Source organism: Mus caroli, unplaced genomic scaffold (genome assembly GCF_978045245.1).
Source record: "Mus caroli unplaced genomic scaffold, Mus_caroli_1 scaffold_13, whole genome shotgun sequence".
In the NCBI taxonomy this organism is placed as follows: domain Eukaryota; kingdom Metazoa; phylum Chordata; class Mammalia; order Rodentia; family Muridae; genus Mus; species Mus caroli.
In genome coordinates, this window is record NW_028227268.1 from 27386528 (window position 1) to 27413485 (window position 26958).

Below are 26958 nucleotides of genomic sequence, written 5' to 3' on the forward strand. Positions count from 1 at the left end.
AGCCTCCCAGGCAATGGCTAAGAAATAGAAACTGCAATAGGCAATGATTATCCACCCTCTCCCGGCCTGAACGCCCTTGTTTCTCAGGATGGCCCCTCTCAGAAGGCACTCTTTGATGACATGCCTGGAGGCTTGCCTGCTTTAAATGGCAGGTGTAACAGCAAAGATGCTGATGAAGACGGGTGGAGAGAGTCTGATGTGCGATAAGTCCCAGCCTTCAGCACCTTGGGCTCAGGCATGGGCTGGGTGCCAAGGCTGACTGCTCTTTCTCGCCCTGGGCCTTTGAGAAAACTTCTGAAAGCAGTTTTTGTTTGTTTGTTTGTTTCCTGGCCACTGTTATCAGTGAAGAAGCTGATCTAGATCCTGCCCTCTGGCTGTTCTATGGTTCCTCAATAATGTTCACCCCAGTTCTTCCCCTTTGTTGCCTAGGGCCTTGAGCTAGTTCTGGGATCCACAGTGGATCTATGTTTGTGTACCCACCACATTTCCAAATAGGAGAGCTCACCCAGCACCCAGCATGGTGGTGCCGGGGTGGGGTGGTGGTGAGGAGTTAGAATCCCTGGGAACAGGAAGGAGTGAGCAACAAGCGGCTCACACAAGTCCCAGCTAGGGTTCTGCAGGTCTTGAATCTTGAGTCCTAGCTCCTCCCATTTGCTCCATGACCTTGGGCTAGTTATTTTGGATTCCTCAGTTCCTAACACGTTCAACCTGAATGTCTGAAATCTTTTGACCATGGATGACCCTGGGTGTCTCCTCCTTCCTGTGAGGCACAGGCTGGAACAGGGCTTTGAAATCAGGCCATTTTTGTTAGAACAGCCCCCACCCCCTCCACCCCCAAGCTGCCACTTCCAAGCTAAAGGACTTCACCAGATCTCTTCATTTGTAAGCTGGAAGGCAATAGACCAACCTCAAGGAGCTGCCCAGGGCACTAGAGAGAGATCCTGAATGCAGAAAGCACAGAGGTTGGAGCTTAGTGTGGGCCTGCCCCTGCCAACGAATGCACGTGTATTGGAGCATGTGTTGGGGTGCGCATGCACAGTGTGGGCAGGTAGGTGGCTGGGAATGAGCTCCGGTGTCTACAGCTCTTGAATCTCTTTTAGTGAGACACTGGGCCTCTGCTTCTTTTTAAGGTCCATTATGTGAAATTCTGCTCTGTAAGCATTCCTGCCCATGGCTCCTCCAAATCTGCCTGACTCCTTTCTCGTTGCCCTGGTAGAGACTGAACCCAGGGCCTCCAGCATGCTAGGAAAACACTACATCTCTTAACTACACCCCTGCCCTCAGATAATTTTTGAAGGTGACCTTTCGTCTAAACTTCCCAAAGGGTCTTTTATTCCTAAGGTCTGTCACTGCACCTGCAGAGAGAGGAACTGTGGGCCCCTTCTTCCCACAGCTGGGAGATAGCTACCGCCTGTTTTAACTTTTCTGGCTACTGGCTTTCTTCCCATCAGTCTCACGCTGTACTCTAGCACCTGTGTAACCTTGTAAAGATCACATGCTTCTTGGAGACTAGGGAGGCCTCAGTCTGTGTGTGTGTATGGTGGGGCTGGGGGATGGGGTGGGACACAGCAAAGATAATCTCCAAGTCCTCAGGTGTTTTAGAGGAAAGCCCATCTTTAGCTGACTTAGCCTGTAGATGTGTTGTAGCCATGGGGGCTCTACAGACATGCAGAGAGGTCCAAGGGGGAAAAAGAGGGAACAGGAAAGATTAGGCAATGCATTTTGTCATCAGCAAATCCAAGCAGCTCCAACCGCTAAGAACTCACATTGCTGTGTTTTGGTGGTTTTGTTTTTGTTTTTCGAGACAGGGTTTCTCTGTATAGCCCTGGCTGTCCTGGAGCTCACTTTGTAGACCAGGCTGGCCTCGAACTCAGAAATCCGCCTGCCTCTGCCTCCCGAGTGATGGGATTAAAGGTGTGCACCACTATGCCCTGCACATTGCTGTGTTTTTTGTTTTTGTTTTTGTTTTTTGATGGCTGGTTTTTCATCTGCTTTCTGGACTGTGTGCAAGGAAGAGACAACTTTCAAAATCACTTTTTCCCATATGCCTTTGCCCGCCATCTCCAGCCTGACTGGCTCCAGCAGCAGGCTCTTGCTGGGTCCCCTGGGACCTGGCACGGGTTCAGTCTCCAGAGCCTTCAACTCTTCTTCCTCAGCCCCCTTGCTCTTCAAGTAGCCTTGGGAAGGGGTTGGGGAAAGTGGAACATAAGCAGTCTTGCTATTTTTGGGCAATTCTGTTTCCCTAAACTCTTTTTTATTTAAAAAAAAATTTTTTTTTTACCTTTTCTTTTACATTTAGTTTGAAAATTTTCCTAGAAAATAAGGAAAATTCAGAGAACTGCATCACAGTAGAATTTACAAATACCAGTATTGGTCCATTTTGTTTGCTTCAGGTTTGTCCATAGAAATTATATTAATCTGGGAGGCTGGAGACATGACTTGATCAGTACAGTACTTGCTGTGCAAGCGTGAAAGCCTAAGTTGCATCCCCAGAATCCAAGAGAATTGAGTAGTTGGTGGCTCAGGCTTGTGATCCCAGCACTGGGGAGGGCAGAGACAGTGGCTTGGGGTTTAGAGGCCAGCTGGTTTAGCCTACTTGCCTAACTCCTGGCCAGTGAGAGACCCTGTCTGAGAGAGAGAGGAGAGAGCAGAGAGGAAAGAGCTCAAATCAAACTGCAAAGGTGTTTCCCATCTTCCCAGTGGAAACTATCGCCTAGCACAGTAACTCCCTGGCCCCTCCCACTGCTGCCCCTGGCAACCACTTGTATCTGTGTGAACTTGACTCCTCTAGGTACCTTATATAAGCATCATACAGAATCTGTCCTTTTGTGGCTGGCTTGTTCTGCTTGGGTTTACATAAACTATGGCAAGTATCAGCCCATAATTTTAACACACACATTTACATGTCCATGAAACAGTCGTGCTTTTCTGAGTCTTTACAGCCTATGTAACAATATCAATACTATATATGCCATTTGTACCTTCCCCACTCAAGATTTTTGACAGTGGGTCCCTGTCTTAGTCAAGGTTTTACTGCTCTGAACAGATAACAAGACCAAGGCAGCATTATAAGGACAATATTTAATTGGGGCTGACTTACAGGTTCAGAGGTTCAGTCCATCAAGGTGGCATGGCAGCATCCAGGTAGGCATGATGCAGGCGGAGTTGAGAGTTCTACATCCTCATCTGAAGACTGCTAGTGGAAAAATGACTTCCAGGCAGCTAGAATAAGAGTCTTATAACCCACACCCACAGTTACACACCCACCTACTTACTCCAACAGGGCCACACTTTCTAGTCCTGGGCTGAGCATATACAAACCATCACGGTCCCTATGTGGTTTGCTCATTTTAATTTCTATTTATCATCTGAATGAAGCACGGTGTAGTTGTTGCCAGTTCACCTATTGACAGTGTTTGAGTTGCATCTGGGGTGTTTGTTTTTGTTTTTGCTGTTCTAGGCAGGGGCACAGAGAACATCCTGGGACTTTATCTGAACCCATTCAGGATGTCTACCTAGAGGTAGTAGTTCAGTTACTGGGTGACTGAACTTTGAACTTGGCTGTAACTGCCAAGATGTTCTCTACAGCTGCCAAGTCTCCGTCCTTCCTCCTACTAGCAGCAACTGTTCAAGACCACATCTGGCCAAGGCCACATCTGGCCCAGGCCACATCTGGCCAAGACCACATCTGGCCAACATTTTCTATCCCCCCCCCTTTTTTTTGAGGCAAGGTTTCACGGTGTTGCCCTGGCTCACCTGGAACTCACTATCTAGACTAGGTTGGTCAAAACCTCCGAGCTCTGCCTGCACTTTCCTCCTAGGCTAGGATTAAAGGGTGGCTTGTTATGCCCAGCTCCTAGCCTTTAATTTATTTGGATGTATGTGTGAGTGCACGATGGGTGTGTGCACTCATGCAGAGCCCAGAGGACAACTCAGTGTTATCCCCCGCACAGCTGTCCACTTCTTTGTGATGGGATCTCTCATTGGCCGGAAGCTCATCGGTTAGGCTATAGGCTAACTGGTCAGTGAACCCCTGGAAAGTCTCCACTTCCCTAGTCTGGATTACAAGCTGTAGTGGCTATTCTTGGTTGTCAACTTGACTATATTTGGAATGAACTACAATCCAGAATTGGAAGGCTCACCAGTGACCCTTATCTGGAGGCTTGGAGATCCTTATCTGGATCTTGGTATGGAGATCTTGAGCCATAGTGGCTATGGATTCCAGAAGATTAAATCTCCGAGTTTAAGGAGATTTAATCTGGGCTACACCTTTCATCTGGGATTAAAGGTGTGGTGGAACACACCTTTAATCTGGGCTACACCTTATGCTGGAGACAATATAAGGACATTGGAAGAAGGGAGTCTAGCTCTTGCTCCTTCGCCTGCTGGCCGTGTGAGACTGAGTAACTGCTAGATCCTTGAACTTCCATTCACAGCTGCGACTGAACCATTGTTGGGAATTGGGCTGCCGACTGTAAGTCATCAATAAATTCTTTTACTATATAGAGACTATCCATAAGTTCTGTGACTCTAGAGAACCCTGACTAATACACAAGCATAGGCCACCCTCCCCATTTACGTGTAAACGTGGCTCTGGGTCTTCACACTTGCAAGGGAAACACTTTATTGACTGAACCTGCCTCTCTTGTTGGGGCTTTTTACTTGTCTTTTGCAGTGTTGGACATCAAAGCCAGGGTCTTACGAATGCTTAGATAGGTGCTTTACCACAGAGCCAGTCTGTTGGATGTGAAACAGTACGCACTTTAGTGTGCATGCCCTGACTGAGGTAAAGAATGTATACTGGGCTCATTGTCCACTTGGGTCCCCTCTGGGTAAATCACTTCCATTGGTATCCTCAGCTATCCTATAGTTGCTTAGAGGCAGGAAGAAGGGAAGGAAGAAACCCTAGAGTTGGTTAATCCAGAGACTCAGCTGAGGCACTGGGATGCAGATCCACCATCTTTCTTTTCCATGTTCCATGAGGGTAAATGTCACTCATTTGCTAATATGCCACCACAACCCCCACATGGTTCCAAGACTGCTGCCTCAGCTCCAGGTGTTTTGTCCAGGCACCAATGGGGAGATACCCAGAGAAGAAATAAAAGAAACTAGTAGATGCTTTTCATCCTTGAGTCCCTCCCAGATCTACTGCCTCCTACCTCCCTCCCTACCCCCTCCTTCCCCCCTCCCTCCCCCAATCAGATAATCTTCCTTTTTATTTTTTTTTTTTGGCTTGGTGACAACATTCTATACATATTCATGCCTAAACCAATCATTGGACAGAGGAACAAAACCATTGGTATGTTTCAACCAATCATAGTTCATGGGCGGAGCTAGGGAAGGGTCATCTTTCTCAAAAGCCTGACTCAGTCCAATGTTCCATCATAAAACTATGATGGAGACAGAGAAATGATGCCATTTAGAATGTACTCAAGATGTCTGCCTTTCTTTCTTTTCTTTTTTTTTTTTTTCTAGATAGGGTTTCTCTGTATAGCCCTGGCTGTCCTGGAACTCACTCTACTGTAGACCAGGTTAGCCTTGAACTCAGAAATCCTCCTGCCTCTGCCTCCTGAGTGCTGGGATTATAGGCGTGTGCCACCACTCTTGGCTCTTCTTCATCATCTTTTTTTTTTTTTTTTTTTTTTTTTTTTTTTTTTTTAAAGACAGGGTTTTACTGTGTGTGCATTCCTAGCTGACCTCGAACTCACTATGTAGACCAGGCTGGCCTCAAACTCAGAGAACAGTTATGGCTGCCTTCTAAGATCTGAGATTAAAGGTGTGCGCCACCATGCCTGGCCCTGGGTCTGTTCTTTGAAAGTTACTTTTAGTGTTGGGGATTGACTTGGCACATGCTAGCTAAGTCTTCTACCACTGAGCTACATCCCCTTCGAGATGGAGCCTCACTGTGTAGCCAAGGCTGGCTTAGAATTCCTGATCCTTGGGCCTCAGCATCCAGAGGGCTGATTTCCCAGAGGTCCTTCCATATTCTGAATACTAACCTTTATCTGTTTGATGTGTCCCCAACATTGCCACCCAGGCTGTTACTTGTCTCTGCCCTTGGTTCAGAGTGCCATTTTTATAATAGAGGGCTTTGGGGGTGGGTGTTAGTAATATAATAGAAATCAATCTTTTCTGACTCGTGTTCCTTACGTCAGAACTGTTTGTCTGCTCTCAGCTTGCCTGCATTTCCTCCTAATTATTTTAAAGTTCTGTTTTTCACTTTTAGATCTCTAATCCATCTGGAATTAATATTTATGGATGGCGTATAGAGGTTGCATGTGAAAAGCCGATTGTCCCAACAACTCTTTATTGAATAGACGGTTCTCTCTCGCTGAGTGCTGTGGGCCCCCCCTCCCCCATCATAAATCAAATCCCCACATACACTTGGCTCCGTTTCTGGCCACTCTGTTCTATTGATCTCTTTGTCCTGCCCGGCACCAAGACCGCATTGTTTTAATTACAATCAGTTTCAAAGAAAGTCTTGGTGTCTCTTTGGGACAGGCCACTTTCTTCTTCAGGATAGTCGGCTGCTTTCTTGGCCCCACGCTGTTCTGTATGAGGCTTAGACTCAGTCTCCCTCTGAAGTGTCCATTGAGATCATTACTGTGTATTCCTCGAATCAATTGATAAAGACGTGGGGGGAATGGTAATTGAGAATGATGGGGAGAATTCTCAAGCTTAACTGATCCTGTGTCTACATCTCTCCATTTAGTCCTTCTAGAATATAGTGCTTCATTCAGAAATATCTTGTAAGCTGGCCATAGTGGACCAGGCCTTTAGTCCCAGCACTCAGGAGGTAGAAAGTTAGTTAGGCTGATCTCTGTAAGTTTGAGGCTAGCCTGGTCTAGGTAGTGAATTCTGGGACATCCAGGGCTATGCAGAGAGATCTTGTCTCAAAACAGCAGCAGCAGCAGCAGCAACAGCAGCAACAACAAAAATGTACATTTTAAACGTAACATTAAAAGTTGTAACATTTACATATCTCTTATCTTGATTTTTTTTTTTTTTTTAAATCAGAGGCCAGAAGAGGACATCAGATCCCTTGGGACTGGAGCTGCAGATGATTGTGATCTACACATATGGATGCTGGCAACCAACCCCAGATCTGCTATAACAGCAATGAGTGCCCTTAGCCTCTGGACTATCCCTCAGACAGGGTTTCTCTGTGTAGCCTTTGCTGTCCTGGAACTGACTTTGTAGACTAGGCTGGCCTTGAACTCACAGAGATCCACCAGCCCCTGTGTCCTGAGTGCTACAACCAGGCTAAAACAGCAAAAATTTCTTTTTTTTTTTTGTTTTTTTGTTTTTTTGTTTTTTTGTTTTTTGGTTTTTGGTTTTTCGAGACAGGGTTTCTCTGTGTAGCCTTGACTGTCCTGGAACTCACTTTGTAGACCAGGCTGGCCTCGAACTCAGAAATCCGCCTGCCTCTGCCTCCCGAGTGCTGGGATTAAAGGCGTGCGCCACCACGCCCGGCTAGCAAAAATTTCTAATGAGTGATTGCTAATGTGTAGAAATAGGGAATTTTTCTATATCATTTGTATTTGGAGGCTGATCTTTGCCCAGTAACCCAGCCAAAGTCCCTTATAATAATTCCAGTAATATAGAGGCTGGACAGGTGGCTCAGTGGATAGTGTATGTGTGGTGAGAGCATAAGGACCTGTCTGAGGCTGGATCCCCAGTACTAGAACTTGTGTGCAAGCTGGGTGTAGCAGCATTCCCTGACAGACAGCTTCCACAGGCCTTGCTGGCCCGCCATGTAATTGCAGCAGCAAAGCTCTCTGTTTAGCAAGTGATCCTGTTTCAAGACACAAGGAGATGTTAAACAGTGGAAGATACCTGAAGGACACCTCTGGCCTCCACAGGAGTGTGCAGAAGCAAGCACACTACATGCATGCGCACACACACACACACACACACACACACACACACACAGAGCTACCAGACAAATCTAGGCTCTCTTAGATTTTTCTTTATAGATAATTGATCTATAAAGATGCCAGCGATTCTGTTTCTTTTATCTTCCTTAACCTTTTTAAACTATCTTATTGTTAAAAAACAAAACAAAACAAAAAAAACCAAAACCCTTATATGTGTGTATGGATGTACAGGGGTGGGAGAGGGGGATGTGTTGTGACAGGCTCACACTATACATCTCTGGCTAGCCTGCAACTTGCTATGTAGACCAGGCTGGCTTCAAACTTATAAGGATCCTCTTGCCTCTACCTCACTCGTGCTAGGATTAAAGATTGAAGGCACATGCCACCATAACTAGCTAAAATAATATTTTGAATTTATTTATAGTGTGCCTGTGTGTGTGTGTGTGTGTGTGTGTGTGTGCATGCACGAGCACACTTGGAGGTCAAAGGATATCCTGCTGGAGTTGTGTTCTTGTCCCAGCCCTTCCCCAGTTTTATTATTCAGTGGTAGCTTTTAAGGCTGACCTTCCTTTCCTGTAGGTCTCAGATCCTGCTGGTGGGCTGCCCTGGCCCTGCCTATTGCTGTGCACTGTCAGTGATAAACAAGTAGAAGATGCCTGAAGTTTACAGGTTACAAGGTACTTTGCCCTCCGTTAGCATTGGTCTTTCTTGCCTTTTTAGAGAGGGGATATCTCAGTGGCGATGGCTGTGGCACCCAGAACAGTTCCTTCCCCTTCTCTGCGACTTCAGGAATAGAAGTTTGGCCAAGAACAGTCTGGCACTCAGGTTTTGATGCTCTTGGGTGGTCACCCCTTAGGGGACCTGAAGTTCAACCTATGGAAAGGGGATGCATCTCAGCCAGTGGAGTGCTCGCTGAGCATATGAGGTACAGGCCTGTGATCACAACACTCTGCCCCCACCACAGGCAAGAGCAGCGGGAATTCAAGGTCATCCTTCGCTATAAAGCCAGCCTGGGCTCTATGACACCCCTTTTCAAAAATAAGACAGAATAAAAATTAAACAAAGGGTTTGGGAAGACGTACTAGGTCTCCAGGCTGGTGTCCTCAAAATATCTGTGAGGTTGATGGGAGAACAGGAGATGCCCTTGGATACCGGAGTGCTGACAGATGACAGGTGGGTGAGGAAACTAATTATTATTTCTAACCACCTACCCCCTACAGTAGGGAGTTCTTCTCCCTGTTTTTTTTTTTTTTTTTAAAGTAAATTTTCTGGATAGGGAAATGGACGACATGCGCGATAGGCTTGTGGCCCTTGAGTGTCCTCCTGTGTCGCTCGGCTAACAGCGGGGTCTAGCACGCATGCCCCTTGCTCATACTTTCCCAGCCTGGAAGTGGGCGCTGCGCAGGCCTCGCTCCTCCCAGCTCTTCCACTCGCCATCAGCCCCATTGTTGCGCAAGCGCAGGGACGGCTGGAGCCTGTGAAGGCGCCCTCTCGTGGTAGACTGACCCAGTTGCACTCTTTGTTGTTGCTCTGGGGGCGGGGAAGAGGAGGGAGAAAGATGTGGGTGGAGTTTGGGAGGCAGAAGCCAGAATCAGATCACAATGATGAGAAAGCCGTTCCTTTGTCCCTGACAAAGACGCATAATATGCGTTTCGGATGTAGATGGAGAAATATGCCCCTTAGAGATCAAGAGGGAGACTAGAAGAGAATGAGACTGTAGAGAGACGATGTTTTCATTCAGGCATGATGCATGCATTCATTCATTCATTCATTCATCATTCTCTGGGGTGGACAGATGGGATAGGAAGCTGGTCGCCTAATGAGGAGGGCAATGAGGAAGAAGCCCCTGCTAGCAAAGAGTGGCGGGGGCAGGGGGAGGGGAGCAGAGGGGAAGCCCCAACTGAGCTTACTAGGATAAAACAGCTACCTGACCCATCCCTAACTACTTGCTCTGACTGATGAGGACTAAATAAATAAAGAATTAAAAGTGGGACACCCTGAACACCAGGGGGATGCTATTTGTGATGGATCGAAGCAATCACATATGTTTAAACTGTAATGATTATATTACTAACAAAGCCAAAGATGCTAATTGGTCACAGTTTGGAGGATGCTGGGAAATCAACCCATTATTTTGAAACCGGTGTATTTAGATATGGAAAGAATCGAGCATTTACACCCTTTCCTCTATGAACTGTGCCACCTGGAAAGCAAATTATGAGGGCAATTTTTCTGTCTGGCTGTATTCCAACTGCTGAGAGAGTGGCAGAATTGGAGTATCACCATTTTGCAAGGCAGAACAGCAAAAGCTGTAAAGACTGACTGTACACACTGTGCCTCCAGATAAAGAGCCTATCCCCAACTGTAAAGTGGGCTTGCAGAAGAAAAAACCTAAATATGCCCCAATCTCTAGATCCAACCATACTCTACAGAAGATAGCAGTGCCCAGAGAATTCCATTCGAGGAGGGTGCAAGGGTGACAAGGACATGGCAGAACACTGGAGAGATGCTGTCAGCAAATCCAGAGTGTGACCAATTGAAGGACTGATCTGCCTCCTTCACAGGAGAGAGGGAAAGAGAAAGGAGGGGAGGAAGAAGAGAATGGAGGGTTGCCAGGGAGGAAAAGAGGCAGAGACCACGTAAAGCCTATAAAAATATAGATATTTATATCTACCAACCAGTTACAGTGTCTCCACTATTTGGATGCTGATTCAAACAAATACATGGCTAAAACACACACACACACACACACACACACACACCCCACACCTATGAAACATGTGGGGTTGTGGTATACCACCTGTAGTAATCCCATTACTGAGACTGAGGCAAGAGGACCCTGAGTATCAGACCAGCAAGAGCTACGTAGTTAGACACATCTCAAAGAGAAAAAAGGAAGCAAAAGGCAAATACCAAGGCGTGAGCCCACAGTCCCAGGGATTTGGGAAGCTGAGGCAGAAGAATCCCTTAAACCCAAGAGTTTGAGGTTAACGTGAGTGTCATAAGACCCAGTGTCTCACAGAATGAAGAAAGACGGACTTTACAAGAGACTGGAAATCAAACACTAGAAGCTTGATAATTGATAATCCCTCACGATTATGTGTAAAGAGAAAGAGTCCTTCTCTTTAAAAGATATGCACTGAGAGACTGACAGATGAAATTAAATGGGAGACAGAATCTGGAAAAAGAGAGGGAGGAAGAGATTGGCCAGGAGCTGATAATTGTTGAAGCCGGGTAATAGATTTATAAGGCTCATTTATTATTCTGCGCATGTTAAAACATTTTTTTCTTTCATTTAGTGTATATATAGGTGTGAGTGTATGCCACACTTAGCAGGATTCCCCAGAGCTGGAGTTACAGGTGATTGTGAGCTGCCTGTGTGTGCTGGGAACTGACCTCAGATCCTTTGGAAGGACAGCAAGGGCTCCCAACTTCTGAGGCATCTCTCCACCCTCCCTTTTGAAACAGGGTCTCAGTATACAGCTCTGGCTGGCCTTGAACTTGCAGAGATCTGCCTGCCTTTGCCTCCTTTGTGTTGGGACTAAAGTACAACACCACACCTAGCTCTGGTCTAGCATGGTCTCTGGCTCTCCTGAATGGGGGTGCTCTTGGGAAAGATCAGAAGAGAAATATGGTTATAGCTTTTCCATTGAGGCCGGCCGGCCTTTGTGGACCTTTTGTTTTTGTGAGTAGGTAACATTGGGGCACACTTTGCCTTAACGCAGCCAAGAGTGTGATCTAAGGGTACCAAAAATAGCAGGAAGGCAACAGGGGAAGGTGTCACACGGGAGGCTCAGGGGCAGGGCAGGGACATCTGCTAACTCTGTACCCTTGCAAGTGTCTTCTACTCTTGCTCTGCCTTTAAACCCCCTTCCTCGCTCCTCCATCTCAGACTAGGCAGGAGATATCAAGGTGATCCGGGCACAAATGCCTGTGTGTGAGCCTGAGTGGAGGCTGACTCTGGAGATTCTGTGACTCTCAGGGGACACCCAGGGTGGTCAGGTGGGAAGCACGAAGGCAAAGGGACAAGGACAAAGTAACTTGCCCAGTCGTCACCTGAATGGAAACCTGAACTGAGACATCTTTGCTTGGACATTCAAGGTGTGGGGAGGTAAGGAGCCCTAATGTGAGGTCAGGCCTGCAAAGACTGTGGCAAGACCAGCAATGGTGAGGCACTGTTTCTTCCTCAGGGTTCAAGGGCAGAGTGTTCTGTTCCCTGTTCTCAGTGTTAGACCCTGCAAGAAAAGGGTAGATGCAGGAATGAAGGGCCAGAGGTGTCCACCATCAAAGGCATCATGGAAGAGCTGGACCCGGGGCTGTGAACTTTCTGAACATTCAGGGGGCATCAGTATGGCTTTGGAGGAAGTTAGAAACTGCCAGGCCTCAGCGACATCAGCTGTAAAACATGGGCTATGGGGATGTCTGTCTCATGGTACTGCTGTGGGTATGACATGGGTCAGAGCACAGAAATGCTTGTGAGCCTTTTGGCACAGAGACAGACAGGTCCTTCTCACCATCACACAAAGCCCCAGTCAGGCAGGATTTTCTCATCTCTGTATGATATAGGTGGCTGAACACGTGCTGCTTTCAGTATTTCCGTGTGTCCTCTGCAGAGGCCAGCACAAATCGTGCAGCTTATAATTGTGGAAGCAGAGGCCTGGAGAGGGCTAGTTACTTAAGGCCAGGTCTGCAGGAACTGTCAAGCTGGAACTCCAACCTTATGGGATTATCCCCAGCTATGTGAGCTGGAGAGAGCCTCTCTGCTTACCTGTCCCCATTTGGCCGATACTGTCTGGGTTGTCTCCAGCCAGACCTTCACATGGGAGATGTTGGTCTGCGGCTCAGGCTGGGTAACAGATATTTCTGCTTGCTGTTAAGGCAGTTGTCAGCCAGCCTCTACACTTACTAGTTGTTAGACCCCAGGTCAGGTGAGTGGCCCAGAACACCTGTTCCCACACCATGATGTTCTAAGGCTGGGCTGGCACAGGGATGAGGGAGGGGTAAATCACTAGTACCCAGCCAGCCTAGGAAGAGGAGGTACAGGAGAAAAGGCTTCAGAGAGGAGGGGACACATATGACCTGCTCAAAGTCTGCCCAAGGGACAAGGCAGGAGGGAACACCAGGCAGAGAGAGCAGCTTGGATGGAGGCCAGGAAACTAAGAGGACACATTAAGCTAGGCCAGAGTCTAGGGATGTTGGTGTGTGGGTGGGTGGGGAGGTGCCGTTCAAAATGGCCACAAAAATAGAGGAAGGAGCCGGGCGTGGTGGCGCACGCCTTTAATCCCAGCACTCGGGAGGCAGAGGCAGGTGGATTTCTGAGTTCGAGGCCAGCCTGGTCTACAAAGTGAGTTCCAGGACAGCCAGGGCTACACAGAGAAACCCTGTCTCGAAAAACCAAAAATAAATAAATAAATAAATAAATAAATAAATAAAGGAAGGGCCAGAAAGCCATCGACTGGGGATGAGATGGGAGCTCAAGAATAATTCCCGTTGTTGAGGTTTTAACAACTGAGCTGGGGATGGGTGGGGGAGGGGTGTTAGAGATGGCTCAGTGGCGAAGAGCACTCGCTGCTCTTGCAAAGGATCTGGGTTTAGTTCCCAGCACCCACAGGGTGGCTCACAACCGCCTGATACTCCAATTCCAGAGGATTCCCCTCTTCTGATCTTTGTGGGCTCCAGATAAGCAAGGCATACATAAACACACAGGTAGGCCACCACTTGTACACAGAAAATAAAAATAAACCTTAAAGCCTTAAGAGAGGGCCCAAGTCGCCAGCTTGGTGGCTTTGAAAACACACGCTGAGGGACTGGAGAGATGGTCCAGGGGTTAGGAGTACGGGTTGCTTTTCCTGAAGTCCTGGGTTCTGTCCCCAGCACCACATGGAGGCTAAACCAGTCAATCACTGCAAACTTGTGTGATCCAATACCTTCCTCTTGTGTGCAGACAAAAATGCAAAGAAAACATTCAAATGTACAAACACATACATTTTGGGTAAAAAGAAAAACAAAAAACAAAACTGGAGTGGAGGCTGGTGGTACTGGGGGTTCTGAGGGTAGAGGTGTCCTGGGGTCCCCGGTGGGCGTAACAGAACAAGCTGAGAGGGTCGTGGGCCCTTTAATGAGCTGGCTGGGATAATTCTCCTGTATCCAGGGACCATCAGATACCCAGTGTGACCCTGTTTCAAAAATAAAACAAACAGAGCAAGACAAAAAACCAAAGCCAAACAACAACAGAATCCCAAGGCTGTGAATGGGGCCCAGTTATGGAGTACTTGGCTAACACACAGAGTCCTGGGTTCAGTTCCCAGCATTGCATAAAATGGAGCATGGGAGCATACACCCGTCATCCCAGCACTCAGGAGATGAGGCAAGCGGATAGGGGGTTCAAGATCACCTTCACAACATAGCATGTTTGAGGCCAGCCTGGACTACATGAGAGCGTTTTGTAAAACCAAAAGGGCGTGGAACAATGACTCAGTGGTTTAAGAGTCCTGGTTGCTCCTCCAGAGGCCCAGAGTTCCAGTCCTGATACGGCCGCTCACAACTGCCTGTCTGTAACTACAGCTCCAGGGGATTGGATGTCAGATTCCCTCTTCTAGCTTTCTGGGGGCACTGCGTTAAGGTGGTGCACAGACATCTATGCAGTCAAAGCAGGCAAACAGACAAAATAATAAAACCAAAGGAACAAGAGAAGTGCAAAATAATACGTCAAATATATAATATTAAAAAAAAAACACAGACGCCAGATAAAACCCATTGTGGTCACCAGGGACAACCAGAGGACGCCATACGTGAGGACAGTGTCCACCCCAGAGTCAGTGCTCACTCTGGGAATGGAAAGAGGCGGCACTCTGGGCAAGGCTGGCCCCAGCTGGTCTGCCACACCTCCTCTCCCTCCCTCCCCCTCCCTCTGCTCCTCCAGCCCCTGTCCCTGTCACTCACTGGCTAGGCCTGGGCAACTATGGCAGCAGCAGTAACTTGGATACCTCTCCTGGCAGGCAAGTGGGGGATCTTCTTTGGGGAAGGGACAGAACTAGAGGTGGAATTTAGGGGTTATGAGAAGAGTAGGGGGGTCCTCAAAAGAAGGGTTTGGGGTGAGTGAAGTAAGACCTAGAGAGTTTTGGGGGGCTCATGATAAACCCTCAGGTGACCCAGGGCTGGGAGCTGGGTTCTGGAGGGCGGGTACTGGGAGCTCTGAGAGCAGAGGTGTCCTAGGGTCCTGAGTGGGCATGATAGGACAAGCCAAGAGGGTCGTGGGCCCTTTAATGAGCTGGCTGGAACTCTAATTCTGGCAGAGCAGGCTAAATTTGGCATTAAGAGGGAAGGCGGAGGGAGCCTGGGCAAGTCCGTTTTGCTGGGCTCCTATTGGCCTAAAGCTCAGACTCTGTTCTGTGTTCTTCTCTGGGAACTGGGGACCTCGGAATAGCTACCCCTTTTCTGGGGGTCCTCTCTTCCTCCAGCCTCCCGGACAGTTGGCATGGTGCTCTTTTCAAAGTCACCTGAGCGTACATAGCACCCCTCTTTCTCAACCTAACACCAGTCCCCTCCATGTGAGCCTCAAATATGGAGTGAAAAGTTGGCTGGAGGTCCCTTCCACGAATTCAAAGACAACAAAAGTCTGGGTCCTGTCACCCTCTAAACTACACAGCAGAGTAGGATCTATACCCCACCATGTCCAGGGCCCCTAGGCTCTCAGAGCTTCAGGGACACTGTGGGGAAGGGAGCTCACCTTTGCCCAGGACTGAAGCTGTCTGTGTGTTTGGGACTTATGGGGGTCCCTGTAGGTCTCCTGGCAGGACTGAGGGACACCAAGGCCCAGCAGACAACTTTACACCCACTTGTGGGCCGTGTGTTTGTGCATCCTTTGGAACATGCCACCTTCCTGCGCCTTCCAGAACACGTTGGTAAGAGGGGGACCAGATGGACTGGAGTGTGCCAAGGCAGCTCTCTTGGTCTGTCTCCGCTCTCCAATTCCCTCATTTCTCCCATCAGCGGTGCCACCCACTGTCCGACTCACCTACCACGCGCACCTCCAGGGACATCCGGACCTGCCCAGGTGGCTGCACTACACACAGCGCAGTCCCTATAACCCTGGCTTCCTCTACGGCTCCCCCACTCCAGAAGATCGTGGGTCCCAAGTCATCGAGGTGCCAGCATAGAGGCATCAAGGCCCTTGGGGGTGGTCACTGGGGCCTAAGGGTAACCCTGCCAGTGGGATTGACCGTTTAGTGTGCTTATTTGCATATAATTTGCATACAGCCCAAGTGTACCTTGTCAGCTTCCCGCAGAGCCCTTCCTCAGACTTTTTATTCCCCCAGGTCACAGCCTACAATCGAGACAGTTTTGACACCACTAGACAGAGGCTGCTGCTGCTGATTGGGGACCCCGAAGGTATCTCCTATTCCACTCCTCTACCGGTGACAATCTTTTTGTATTTGAGACAGGGTTTCTCCGAGTAGCTCAGGCTATTGTGGAACTCATTCTTTAGAACAGGGTGGCCTTGAACTTATAGAGATCTGCCTGCCTCTACCTCCTGAATTTCTAGGATTAAAGGCATGAGCCACTACCACCCGGCTACTGGTGCCAATCTTGAAGACTGTCCCCTGGGAAAGAGAGTGTTGGGAATAACGGGGAGTCAACGTCCTGGAGAGGGGACATGAGGGCAGAGATGGTGTTGGTAGCTTTAGGGAAGGAGCTCTGGAATGAGGGCCGTGTAACTAACCAACCGAGCTGCCCACCAGCTGCAGGGCACTCGGCAGTCATGGGCTACAGTGTTGGGGGAGAGAACTCGGGGCCTGTGTTGTATAGAGGCTGTTGGGGTAGAGGTGGTGTGGGGACTCCGGGGATGCTTGGAGGAGTTTAGAAAGCACCCGGAGAGCCAAACACAGGGTGGGGTGCAACTGAACACCCACTTGGCCTCCCCAGGTCCCCGGTTGCCATACCAAGCTGAGTTCCTGGTGCGCAGCCATGATGTGGAGGAGGTGTTGCCCTCCACGCCTGCCAACCGCTTCCTCACCGCCTTGGCGGGACTGTGGGAGCCAGGAGAACTTCAGCTGCTCAACATCACTTCCGCCTTGGACCGGGGAGGCCGAGTCCCTCTTCCTATTGAGGGACGGAAGGAAGGGTGAGGGGGCAACCCGGGAAAGGGTTCCTGGCTGAGTGGCTATAGCCACCTCCTGGCTTTCCCTAGTGCTGCCGTGACACACCTTCATCACGCTCATCTCTTCACTGCACACAACTGCACACTCCCTTCTGTCTCCTTATCCTTCCTGGGCCCAAACCCTCATCTGGCCTGAACTCTGTACTTACAGATGCCCCGTGAAAACCTGTTAAAAGATTTCTAGGGTGCATAAAGAATGAGATGCTCTGCCTTCACCTCAGGTTTTGAGGACTGTGACCTCTCCCATCAGACTCTGATGCCTCCCATGGGCCACTTAGCCTATCCCCCCAGGACACCCCTACCCCTGCTCAACGGGGAGTGGTAACCGACCCCCACTTCTACTATGCTGACAGCAGCTCCTATCTGCTCCAGGGTATACATTAAGGTGGGCTCTGCCACACCCTTCTCCACCTGCCTGAAGATGGTGGCGTCGCCCGACAGCTATGCCCGTTGTGCCCAGGGACAGCCTCCACTACTGTCCTGCTACGACACCTTGGCACCCCACTTCCGCGTTGACTGGTGCAATGTGTCTCTGGTGAGGAGGGATCCTGGCTCTAGCGTCTGGGTTTGGGGTACAGTCTTCACCAAGTCTGCTCCAGCTATGATTTCTCTAGCCCAGCCTTTTTTCTCTGATAATGTCAGAGTTTGAGTCTCACCATCAGCCTGTTGTCTCTGTCCTGGACACACACACACACACCACACACACACACACACACCACTCACACACACACACACACACCACACACACACACACACACACACACACCACACACACACACACACACACCACTCACACACACACACACACACACACACACCACACACACACACACACACACACACACACCACACACACACCACACACACACATACACACACACACACACCACACACACACACACACACACACACACCACACACACACACACACACACCACACACACAACCACACACACACACACACACACACACCACACACACACACACCACACACACACACACACACACACACACACACACACACACACACACACACACACACACATTCCATCTTCTACCACAAGAGGGCGACAAAGCCTACATCTGGACTCTCCAACTTGGAGTCCTAGAACTGCTCAGCTAAAACTACCAGGAATTCCTAAGCAAGAGCATGCATCTGGGTGGTGCCTCTGTCTGCTTCCTGCGGAAGTGCCACCGAACAAGCCATTAGAAGCTCACTGTGGCTCTTGGTGAGGTTTCAAGGGACCCTAGAGATTTCTAAGTCCAGGCTGGAAACTGCTGGTGTGCCCTGCTCCTGGGAACCAGCAAAGAGAAACTCCATCAGGGACAACCTTCTGAAAGCTGGGCACCATATCCGCAACATGTTTCACCAGTATGATTCACTCCAGAATAGGCAGGCTATTATCGCTCTGAATTCACAGCTGAGGAGACCTCAGTGAATCACTACTAGCCTATGTCAGAGTTCAGACTCAGGCAGCCCAAACCTAGCACCAGTACTAACCATTGGACATGCCTGCCTCTTCTGGAACTGGCTTCTCTTGACCTCTCATCCAATGTTTGTTCTGTAATCACATGGGCTAGAGGAGATGGGTAGGAAAAAGGTCTGTGGTTATATGGGGTTTATAGGTTGGTGGCTGCAGACCCTTTGGCGTGTCTCCCTAGGGGGAGGATCTCTGTGTCCATTGAGTTATACCTGGGTCAGCCCTGAACTCTATGCAGGTAGACAAGTCAGTACCCGAGCCCCTGGATGAGGTCCCTACTCCAGGCGATGGGATCTTGGAGCACGACCCGTTCTTCTGCCCACCCACTGAAGCCACAGGCCGAGACTTCCTGACAGATGCCTTGGTGACCCTCTTGGTGCCTTTGTTGGTGGCTCTGCTGCTTACCCTGTTGCTGGCTTACATCATGTGCTTTCGGCGTGAAGGACGGTGAGTGTGCTGGACAGGGCACATTGATGCATCTAAAGGGTCACTCTGGGACTAGGGAAGCCGTACTTCTCAGGGACTGGGATTCTCAACTGTAAGAGGAGTATGAGGCTCCCTTTCTAGGTAGCTGGGGATTCACTCTTGTCTGTCTTAGAACTAGTAGGGGATTCTGACTATAAGCACATGCAATTCCTACCTTGGGAGCTCTTGGGACATCACAGAGCAAAGCCAGATTGGTACTGACCTCTCTCCCCAACCTCTATTTTTCCCCACAGGCTGAAGAGAGACATGGCCACCTCTGAGTGAGTAAAGCAAAGTTGGGGGGGCTGGGGAAGGGAGCCCTCTGGATTGTTGAAGAACCTTTTAGTCTCTATGAGCAGCAAAGACTTCTGAGCCTTGGCCCCACGTCAGCTGGGGGCTAAGCCCATGTGTTGACCTTGTCCTCTTGTGTTCTGATGATAGGCAAGGCTATGGTGGCATAGGGAAAGAGGACCTGCCTCTGTCCAGAGGAAAGGGCCTGAGAGGCAACTAAGGGCTCCCAGTGTGACTTCTTTTCCTTTTCTCCTCCCCTTCTGCCCTCTTTCTCTTTCCTTTCCTTCCTCCTGCCTCTTTTCTTTCTCTTGCTTCCTCTTCTCCCTCCCTTCATCCCCCCTCCCTACTGTGAGAGAGCCAGACACCTAGCTTCCTTCTAGGTTCTCCATGTAGAGAGGATGTGGCTGGCCAAGCTGATAGCAACGGATGCTTTGAATCCTACCATATTTTTCCTAGCCCATTTTATTCTGTTTCAGATTCCTCCTACCCTTGACTTCTCCATTGCCCCCAGTCCTGTGCCCCTCAGCTCCTGGCCTCATTTTCCAACCTCCAGAACTCCAAAGATTGAAGGCAATTGTGAAACAAGTTGCGTTTTATTCCCACTTGGTGGCAAGCCTGGCACCCCGCCTGACCTGCCTTATTAATGGCAATGGCGGTTGCCTTTGGCCACCCTACGAACTCCTTTGAAAAGCTGGTCATTCCTCTTTTTGGAGTTTAGTAGCAATTGGCATGGTTCAGACTCACGCTGCCTAGGCTTCGGAGGCTTCTGGCTCTTCTGTCTGTCCTGGCATCTCTTGGCCCTGTGCTTGGACTTGAGGGCCTGCTCCTTGCACAGGCAGAGAGAGCCGGAGGCACCCTTGCAGCAGCTCACATGCATGATCATGCCTTTATCGAGTAGATTCTGGAGCACACGCTTGAAGCGCCAGGTGTTATGGGTCATATTGTACCCTGTGATAGACACAGCTTTCTTCAAGGCAGCAAGGGACACACAATTATGTACCCGCTTGTCAGCCAAAGTCTTCAGGATCACATACGACATGGTGGGCTTCCGCAGGCTTTGGGTGCTGATGTCGGACTCAGTTTGACTCTCACTCTGGCTTGGGACCCATAGTGTGCTGGCATCTTGGTCTCTCATATGAGCCATTTGAGGCTGCATATGGTGACACCAGCGGCACAGCTCTCTGATTCTCTTCCCAAGACTGCTGTAGAAACTCCAGGTGCTAGAAACTCCAGGATGGCAGCTGGCAAAGTCCACCCGGTTCCTCTCGGTAGTGAGTGGGCTGTGTTCTGGCTTCTGCTTCCCTCAGAGGCGCCTCTCTAGGGGGGTCTGGGCCACACCTCGGCCAGAGAGAGGACTGAGGATCATCACCCACGATTGGCCTCAGCAGATTTGTGCTGTGGGCTCAGAGACTGGTGAAGTTATCTCTGCAGTGACCTCAAGGGGGCCATTGTGAGGTAGGCAGAATCCTGTAGGGGGTCGTAGTAGCCTCATTGTTCCTTCTTAGGAAGGTCTGAGGCAACAGAGGGTAGGGGCATCTGATATGTCAGATGCCCTTCAGAGGAAGGCTGTAGCTGGTTGAGCCCACATAGGGAATGCCCATACATATATGGAATATATGTACATTTCTGAACCAATTCTAGGACATTTGGAATCCTCAGTTTTACTTAGTTAATGGTGCTGCGTATGGAATCCAGGGTTTCCCACACACTAGGCAAGTGTCTCACCACTGAACTATATCCCTAACCCAAGCCTTCAGGTTTTTTTTTTTTTTAAACTGTTAATTTTTTTTTTTTTTTTCTGAGACAGGGTTTCTCTGTGTAGCCCTGGCTGTCCTGGAACTCACTTTGTAGACCAGGCTGGCCTCGAACTCAGAAATCCACCTGCCTCTGCCTCCCAAGTGCTGGGATTAAAGGCATGCGCCACCACGCCCGGCTTGTTAATTCTTTTAAATTAGATTTATTTATTTATTTATTTATTTATTCATTCATTCATTTATTTCCTGTATGTGAGTACACGGTCTTCAGACACACCAGAAGAGGGCATCAGATCCCATTACAGATGGTTGTGAACCACCATGTAGTTGCTGGGAATTGAACTCAAGACCTCTGGAAGGGCAGTCAGTGCTCTTGTTTTTTTGTTTTTTTGTTTTTTTGTTTTTTTTTTTTTTTTGTTTTTTGTTTTTTTGAGACGGTTTCTCTGTGGATCCCTGGCTGTCCTGGAACTCACTTTGTAGACCAGGCTGGCTTTGAACTCAGAAATCTGCTTGCCTCTGCTTCCCGAGTGCTGGGATTAAAGGCATGCGCCACCATGCCTGGCTTTTTGTTTTTGTGGGTTTTTTGGGTGGCAGTCAGTGCTCTTAACCACTGAGCCATCTCTCCAGCACCAAGCCCTCAGTTTTAAATCCACTATTTGATTGCCAACAGTCTCTACCCATTGCATCTTTGTGTTTCTGAGTGGAAAAATGCTAACTTTTAGTGTTTATTATTTTGAGATGAGATCAACTTTTTTTTTTTTTTTTTTAAGAGTGAGTTGAGACAGGGTTTCTCTGTGTAGCCTTGGCTATCCTGGAACTAACTCTGTAGACCAGGCTGGCTTCAAAGGCCGTGATCCGCTTGCCTCTACTGAGTGCTGGGGTTAAAGGCATGTGCCACCACTGCCTGGCAGACACAGGGTCAAACTATATAGCTATATAAATTCACTATATAAACATGCTGGCCTCAAACACAGATCTGTCTCTGCCTTCCAAGTGCTGGGATTAAAGGCATGTGCCACCATGCCCGGCGACATTTACTTATTTTTTGAGTAGGGTGCTGGCCTTAATAGACATCTGAAAATAACTTCTGCTCTACTCCGTCCTCCGTCCTGAGTGCTAGAGATTACAGGTGTGCCTCCACACCCAGCTTCTGTGGTGCTGGGGGTTGAACCCAGGGCTTCCTGCCTGCTAGGCATGCAGCTTACCTGTTGAATTCTTCCAATACATTTAAAACACAACAATTATAATTTTTAATAGAAAATATACTTTCCTTAGAAAAATGCAAATCCTTGGTTTATGCAAATTGATCAGTCTCTCACACAAGACTGTTAAAAATGCTGTATTAAACTGGGTCTAGGGGTCCATGCCTGTAATCCCAGCACTGTAGAGCTGAAGGCAGGAGGATCTCCACCTTATACTCCATTGGACATCATGCTGGCTTCCATGAGAGGCTATCTCATGGAAACCAAAAGGAGAAACAGAAATGGGTTTGGGTTTATTTAGTTTTTATGTTTTGAGATTGGGCTTTTCTATATAGCGCTGGCTGTCCTGGAACTTGCTCTGTAGACCAGGCTGGCCCCGCATCCGCAGAGATCTGCCTGCCTCTGCCTCCTGAGTACTGGGATTAAAGGGTTGTGTTACCATAGCCTGGCTAGGTTTTATTGTCTTCTATTTGTTTTTTACTTTATAGATCTTTCCCATGTACAGCAATAATTTTAGCATGTATTTCACAAGGGTATATATGTGTGTATATGTATACACATACAAGGGTATATATGTGTGTATATATGTATATGTACACATACAAGGGTATATATGTGTGTATCTATGTATATGTACACATACAAGGGTATATATGTGTGTGTATATGTACACATACAAGGGTATATATGTATCTATGTATATGTACACATACAAGGGTATATATGTGTGTATCTATGTATATGTACACATACAAGTGTATATATGTGTGTATATGTATATGTACACATACAAGGGTATATATGTGTGTATATGTACACATACAAGGGTATATATGTATGTATATATGTATATGTACACATACAAGGGTATATATGTGTGAATATGTGTATATGTACACATACAAGGGTATATATGTGTGTATATATGTATATGTACACATACATAATTTATATTTTGGGCTGGGCCACGTTTGACGAGTTGTGTCTCTGGTACCGCGATTTTCCTCTTGGGACCAGTGTATTTTACCACGTCTAGCTTTCCTGCTTCAGTCTGCAGTTCTGATGTCAGGTAGATCTGCTTCCCTTTTTCTGCTTGGAACGGCCTCGTATCCCATCAGCCTTGACTGGCCTGAGTTTTGTGTTGATTTTGTTCTACCTCATGCGGTTAATTTAATGTAGGTCAGTGTCTGTCACTTTTCAAATTGGCCACAGACGTGATTTTGTTGCCTGGCTATCACCTGTATCAGATCAGACTGGTCACAGAGTTCTCCAGGCCCTAGTGGCATTGCCCTGTGGGTCTGTGTGCTGGGGCAGATTGTCTGCTGGTTATGCCTGTGAGTGTGTATTTGTATGCAGCAGTGGCTGCCTGTTCGTCCATATACCTGTCTGTCCGTATGCGTCAGTACTTACACAAAGCTCCTGGGAAGGCTCCACAGGGTTTGATGTGTCCTGCCCCGCTCTTGGGAGATTTCTTTCCACCTGTGCATTCCCAGAGTGATGAGACTTATATGGGGTTGGGGATGGGAGGGGCTTGTTGATGAAGGCCTCCCCTGGGATGTGGGATGCACCTGCCTCACTGGCTCCTCAGCATCCATACACTTCAGGCCTTCATCCCTATAGGCTCCCCTCATCTAGGATGGAAAACCATATTTTAGACAATTCAATTTGTCGAATTCCACATTTAGGAGCTTATTTAACTCTCCTCTGGCCTCAACCAGTGACCTCATATCTTTATCTGGCCAGTGGGCTCTCAGTCCCACTTCCAAGGGCCGTGCAGCCGGTTCTCCATGAGGCCTGCCTGTCTTTCAGTGCTCTAACCTCTCAGGCTCTTAGCTGCAGCTGGTGTCCACTGACTGAGACGTGTACTTCTGGCAGGGATCCTTCTTCTATCTTATTAGTAACAGAATGACAAAGTGGGGGAGGGGGGGAAGGTATTCTTCAGTCCGCCTTGAGCTTCAGTTTCCATAAGAAAACTCAATTCTATATATATATTTTAAAACTATTTTTAAGATGGCTTCATTGTATAGCCCAAGCTGGCCTCAAACACAAGCTTTTCCTGCCTCAGCCTCCCTTGCCCTATGCCACCATGCCTAACAGAAAACTTACTGTTTACAAATAAAAGTCTCTGTTCTGATCTGAAGATCAGGAATTTGGGGAAATGTTACCATTCGAAGCCAAAGTAAGGCGGGTTCATGTGAATGAGAAAGTTGAAAACAACTTCCCCTGGAAGTCAAATTCACTGCTGGGCTTGCTATAGTAAAACATAGCTTCCTATAATAATAGCCCAGAGAGGCCAAACAGCTTACCAAATGTCACAGAGCAGTAAGAGTCGAAGCCCAGTGATTAAAAAAACCAAAACCAAAACCAAAACCAAAACCAAACAAACAAAAAACAAGGCAAGTCCTGATGCACTGCTCCTGTGCTCACTTGACTTCATGGTACAGCCCAAGCTGGCCTCAAACTCAGACGCGTGGCAGCTTGCTCTGGGACCACAGAAAGCAAGGACCTAGGACTGTCACTTAGGATTGAAGCTGGACCTGAAGCTGGAGATCAGCAAGGGTCTTCCAGTGGGTGTGGCCACTCCCTGCAGCAGCAGGGCGTTCCAAGTTGCTGAGGGTGGAGCTGAAGACAGCTCAAGGAACTGTGGTCAGAAACAGAGACTGGGAAGCAAGAGGGGGTGGGGGCAGCTGTGTCAGGTACCAAGGAACAGAGATGAGGTTAAAGAAGCCCACGTAATGAGATCCAGAGCTTGATGGGCCACAGGGAAGGCAACCCCAGAAAGGTCAAAAGAGGCAAAGGAATGGGTAAGATGGCCAGCCGAACAGAAGGATGGGAGGAAAGGGGAGGGTTAGTCTTGATGCTTGGGACTGGTACTGAGGAGGTCTGGAAAGAGCTAGAAGGAACTGAGGAGACCATGGAGTATAAAAACGTTCCACGGCTGGGGGTGCAGCTAGTTGGGAGGGTACTCGGATGTGTGAGACTCTGGATTTGACTCTCAGTATCATGTAAACTCTGAGTGTGTGGCACATGCCTTTGATGCTAGGGGTTGGGAGATGGAAGCAGGAGGACCAGGAGTTCAAGGTCATCCTCAGTCAATATGGAGCTTGAGGCCTGGGCCCTCTAAGTTTTAAACAAACCAAACCAGAACACTAGACTATAAAACCCAGCTAATACTAGCTTCTGCAAATATAAACTCCATCCGGGCATCTGCTCCTGCCTTGGCATCTTGTGAGTTATCTATGCTGGCCACTATTCCAAACACCCAGCTATATTTTCTTTACTCTTCATAACAATGGGAGTACATGGTGGAATATGGGTATTATCCCCACTTTATAGCTAGAAAAAAATGGAGGCAGAAAGGGGTTACACCAAGAACATACAGCTTTAAATCAAGGCTTGTCCATATGCAGAGCCCTGTCTCAATCACTGGGTGCAAGCAGGTCCCTGTGTTTGAGTGTCCCAGCAACCAGACCTGGTAGGCAGACAGCAAGGTGGCTTTGAGGCAGTGCCAGGATAGCTCCTAGAGGCTAATTCCAAGAGCTGATGGTCTTCTGCTTGTGTCTCCAGCATCCAGATGTTTCACCACTGTTCCATCCATGGGAATACAGAAGAGCTTCGGCAGATGGCAGCCAGCCGAGAGGTGCCCCGGCCTCTTTCCACCTTGCCCATGTTTAATGTTCGTACAGGAGAGCGGTTACCTCCCCGAGTAGACAGCGCACAGATGCCTCTTATCCTGGACCAGCACTGAGAGTCCTGCCAAGATGGGTATGTCTAGGCAGTGCTACCCCCCAACCAAGAAATAAAGGAGCCTTTATCTCAAGGCTGGGGGCAATTGGTAGGATATGGGAGATCACACCTACCTGCCTGCCCCCATGCACAGGTGCTCACAGTGCTGGAATTGTGCCCCACAACTGTCAACCAGTCAGGGCTGGAGGGTCAGGATAAGGGAGACAGGAGTCTGGAACCTCCCACTCTGTCCTCTACATGACCTTTTAGCTCCAGCTCCAGCTGCACCACTCAGAGATGCTGACCTGTGAATATGTCTACATCTGACTCTAGCTCCTAGCCTACTTGGACCTCTGGCTCCAAAAAGGCAGACGGATGGTGTAGGGAGGGCTGAGGGCATTTGGAGTCAGTACCCCAAAATAAAAAATACCTGCTGTTTCTGCTTATTGCTTCTGTCTCCACCTCTGTTTCTCTTCTTCTGAGAATCCCCAGAGGATGCCAAGCTGCCCTTTGGACTCTCCCTATTTTGCTGTTCTCAGATTCACTGCATCTGGTCATGATGTTTGACTGGTTCATAGCCACACTTTCTAGAACAAGAAACTAAAGCCTGTGGAGAGAGAAAGTGACTTGCCCAATGTCACAGAGCAAGCCCTGTCTGCCCATACACTGTCTTCTGTGCAGTTGAGGACTTTGAGAAGTAGAGGATCCAGGTTCTTACCTAGAGATCTGCTTGACACCTGACACAATTCCCTGAGGGAACCTCCATTGCGTGCGGTGTTTGGGAGAAGTTGATCCGAGTAGGTAGCTGTTGGAAGATGGAAGCTACCCTAGAGGCCAGAGGTCTGCCATTCTAGAATGTTCTCTGAGCTAAGTGTTGAGAGTGTGGTTTTCCTGGGATGTTTGGCTGGCTATGCAGGGGCCTGGGATCGTTTGCCCAGGTTTCTATATCTGGAGCAGACCAGCTCTGCTTCACCATCTGCCATCTATCTGCTCTGTGATGGG

The 26958-nt window shown here is 48.5% G+C and overlaps 2 protein-coding genes across 3 annotated transcripts; one reads left to right on the forward strand and one right to left on the reverse strand.

The window, feature by feature from the left end:
• Positions 1-11807: 11807 nt before the first annotated feature.
• Positions 11808-26392, forward strand: Sgca (sarcoglycan alpha). Of its 2 annotated transcripts, XM_021177378.3 has the most exons (11): positions 11808-11988; positions 14800-14875; positions 15662-15781; positions 15870-16024; positions 16196-16268; positions 16803-17001; positions 17410-17572; positions 18757-18965; positions 19238-19264; positions 25798-25995; positions 26111-26392. In XM_021177378.3, exons 2-10 carry the CDS (start codon positions 14839-14841, stop codon positions 25976-25978), a joined length of 1164 nt encoding a protein of 387 aa, XP_021033037.1. In that variant the 5' UTR covers positions 11808-11988; positions 14800-14838; the 3' UTR covers positions 25979-25995; positions 26111-26392. The 2 variants fall into 2 exon arrangements, with proteins under 2 accessions (XP_021033037.1, XP_085685765.1); XM_085829639.1 differs by having other exon boundaries at positions 25798-26392.
• Positions 19856-20416, reverse strand: LOC110305415 (histone H1.9). Its single transcript, XM_021177379.2, has one exon. It carries the CDS (start codon positions 20407-20409, stop codon positions 19915-19917), a length of 495 nt encoding a protein of 164 aa, XP_021033038.2. The 5' UTR covers positions 20410-20416; the 3' UTR covers positions 19856-19914.
• Positions 26393-26958: the final 566 nt, after the last annotated feature.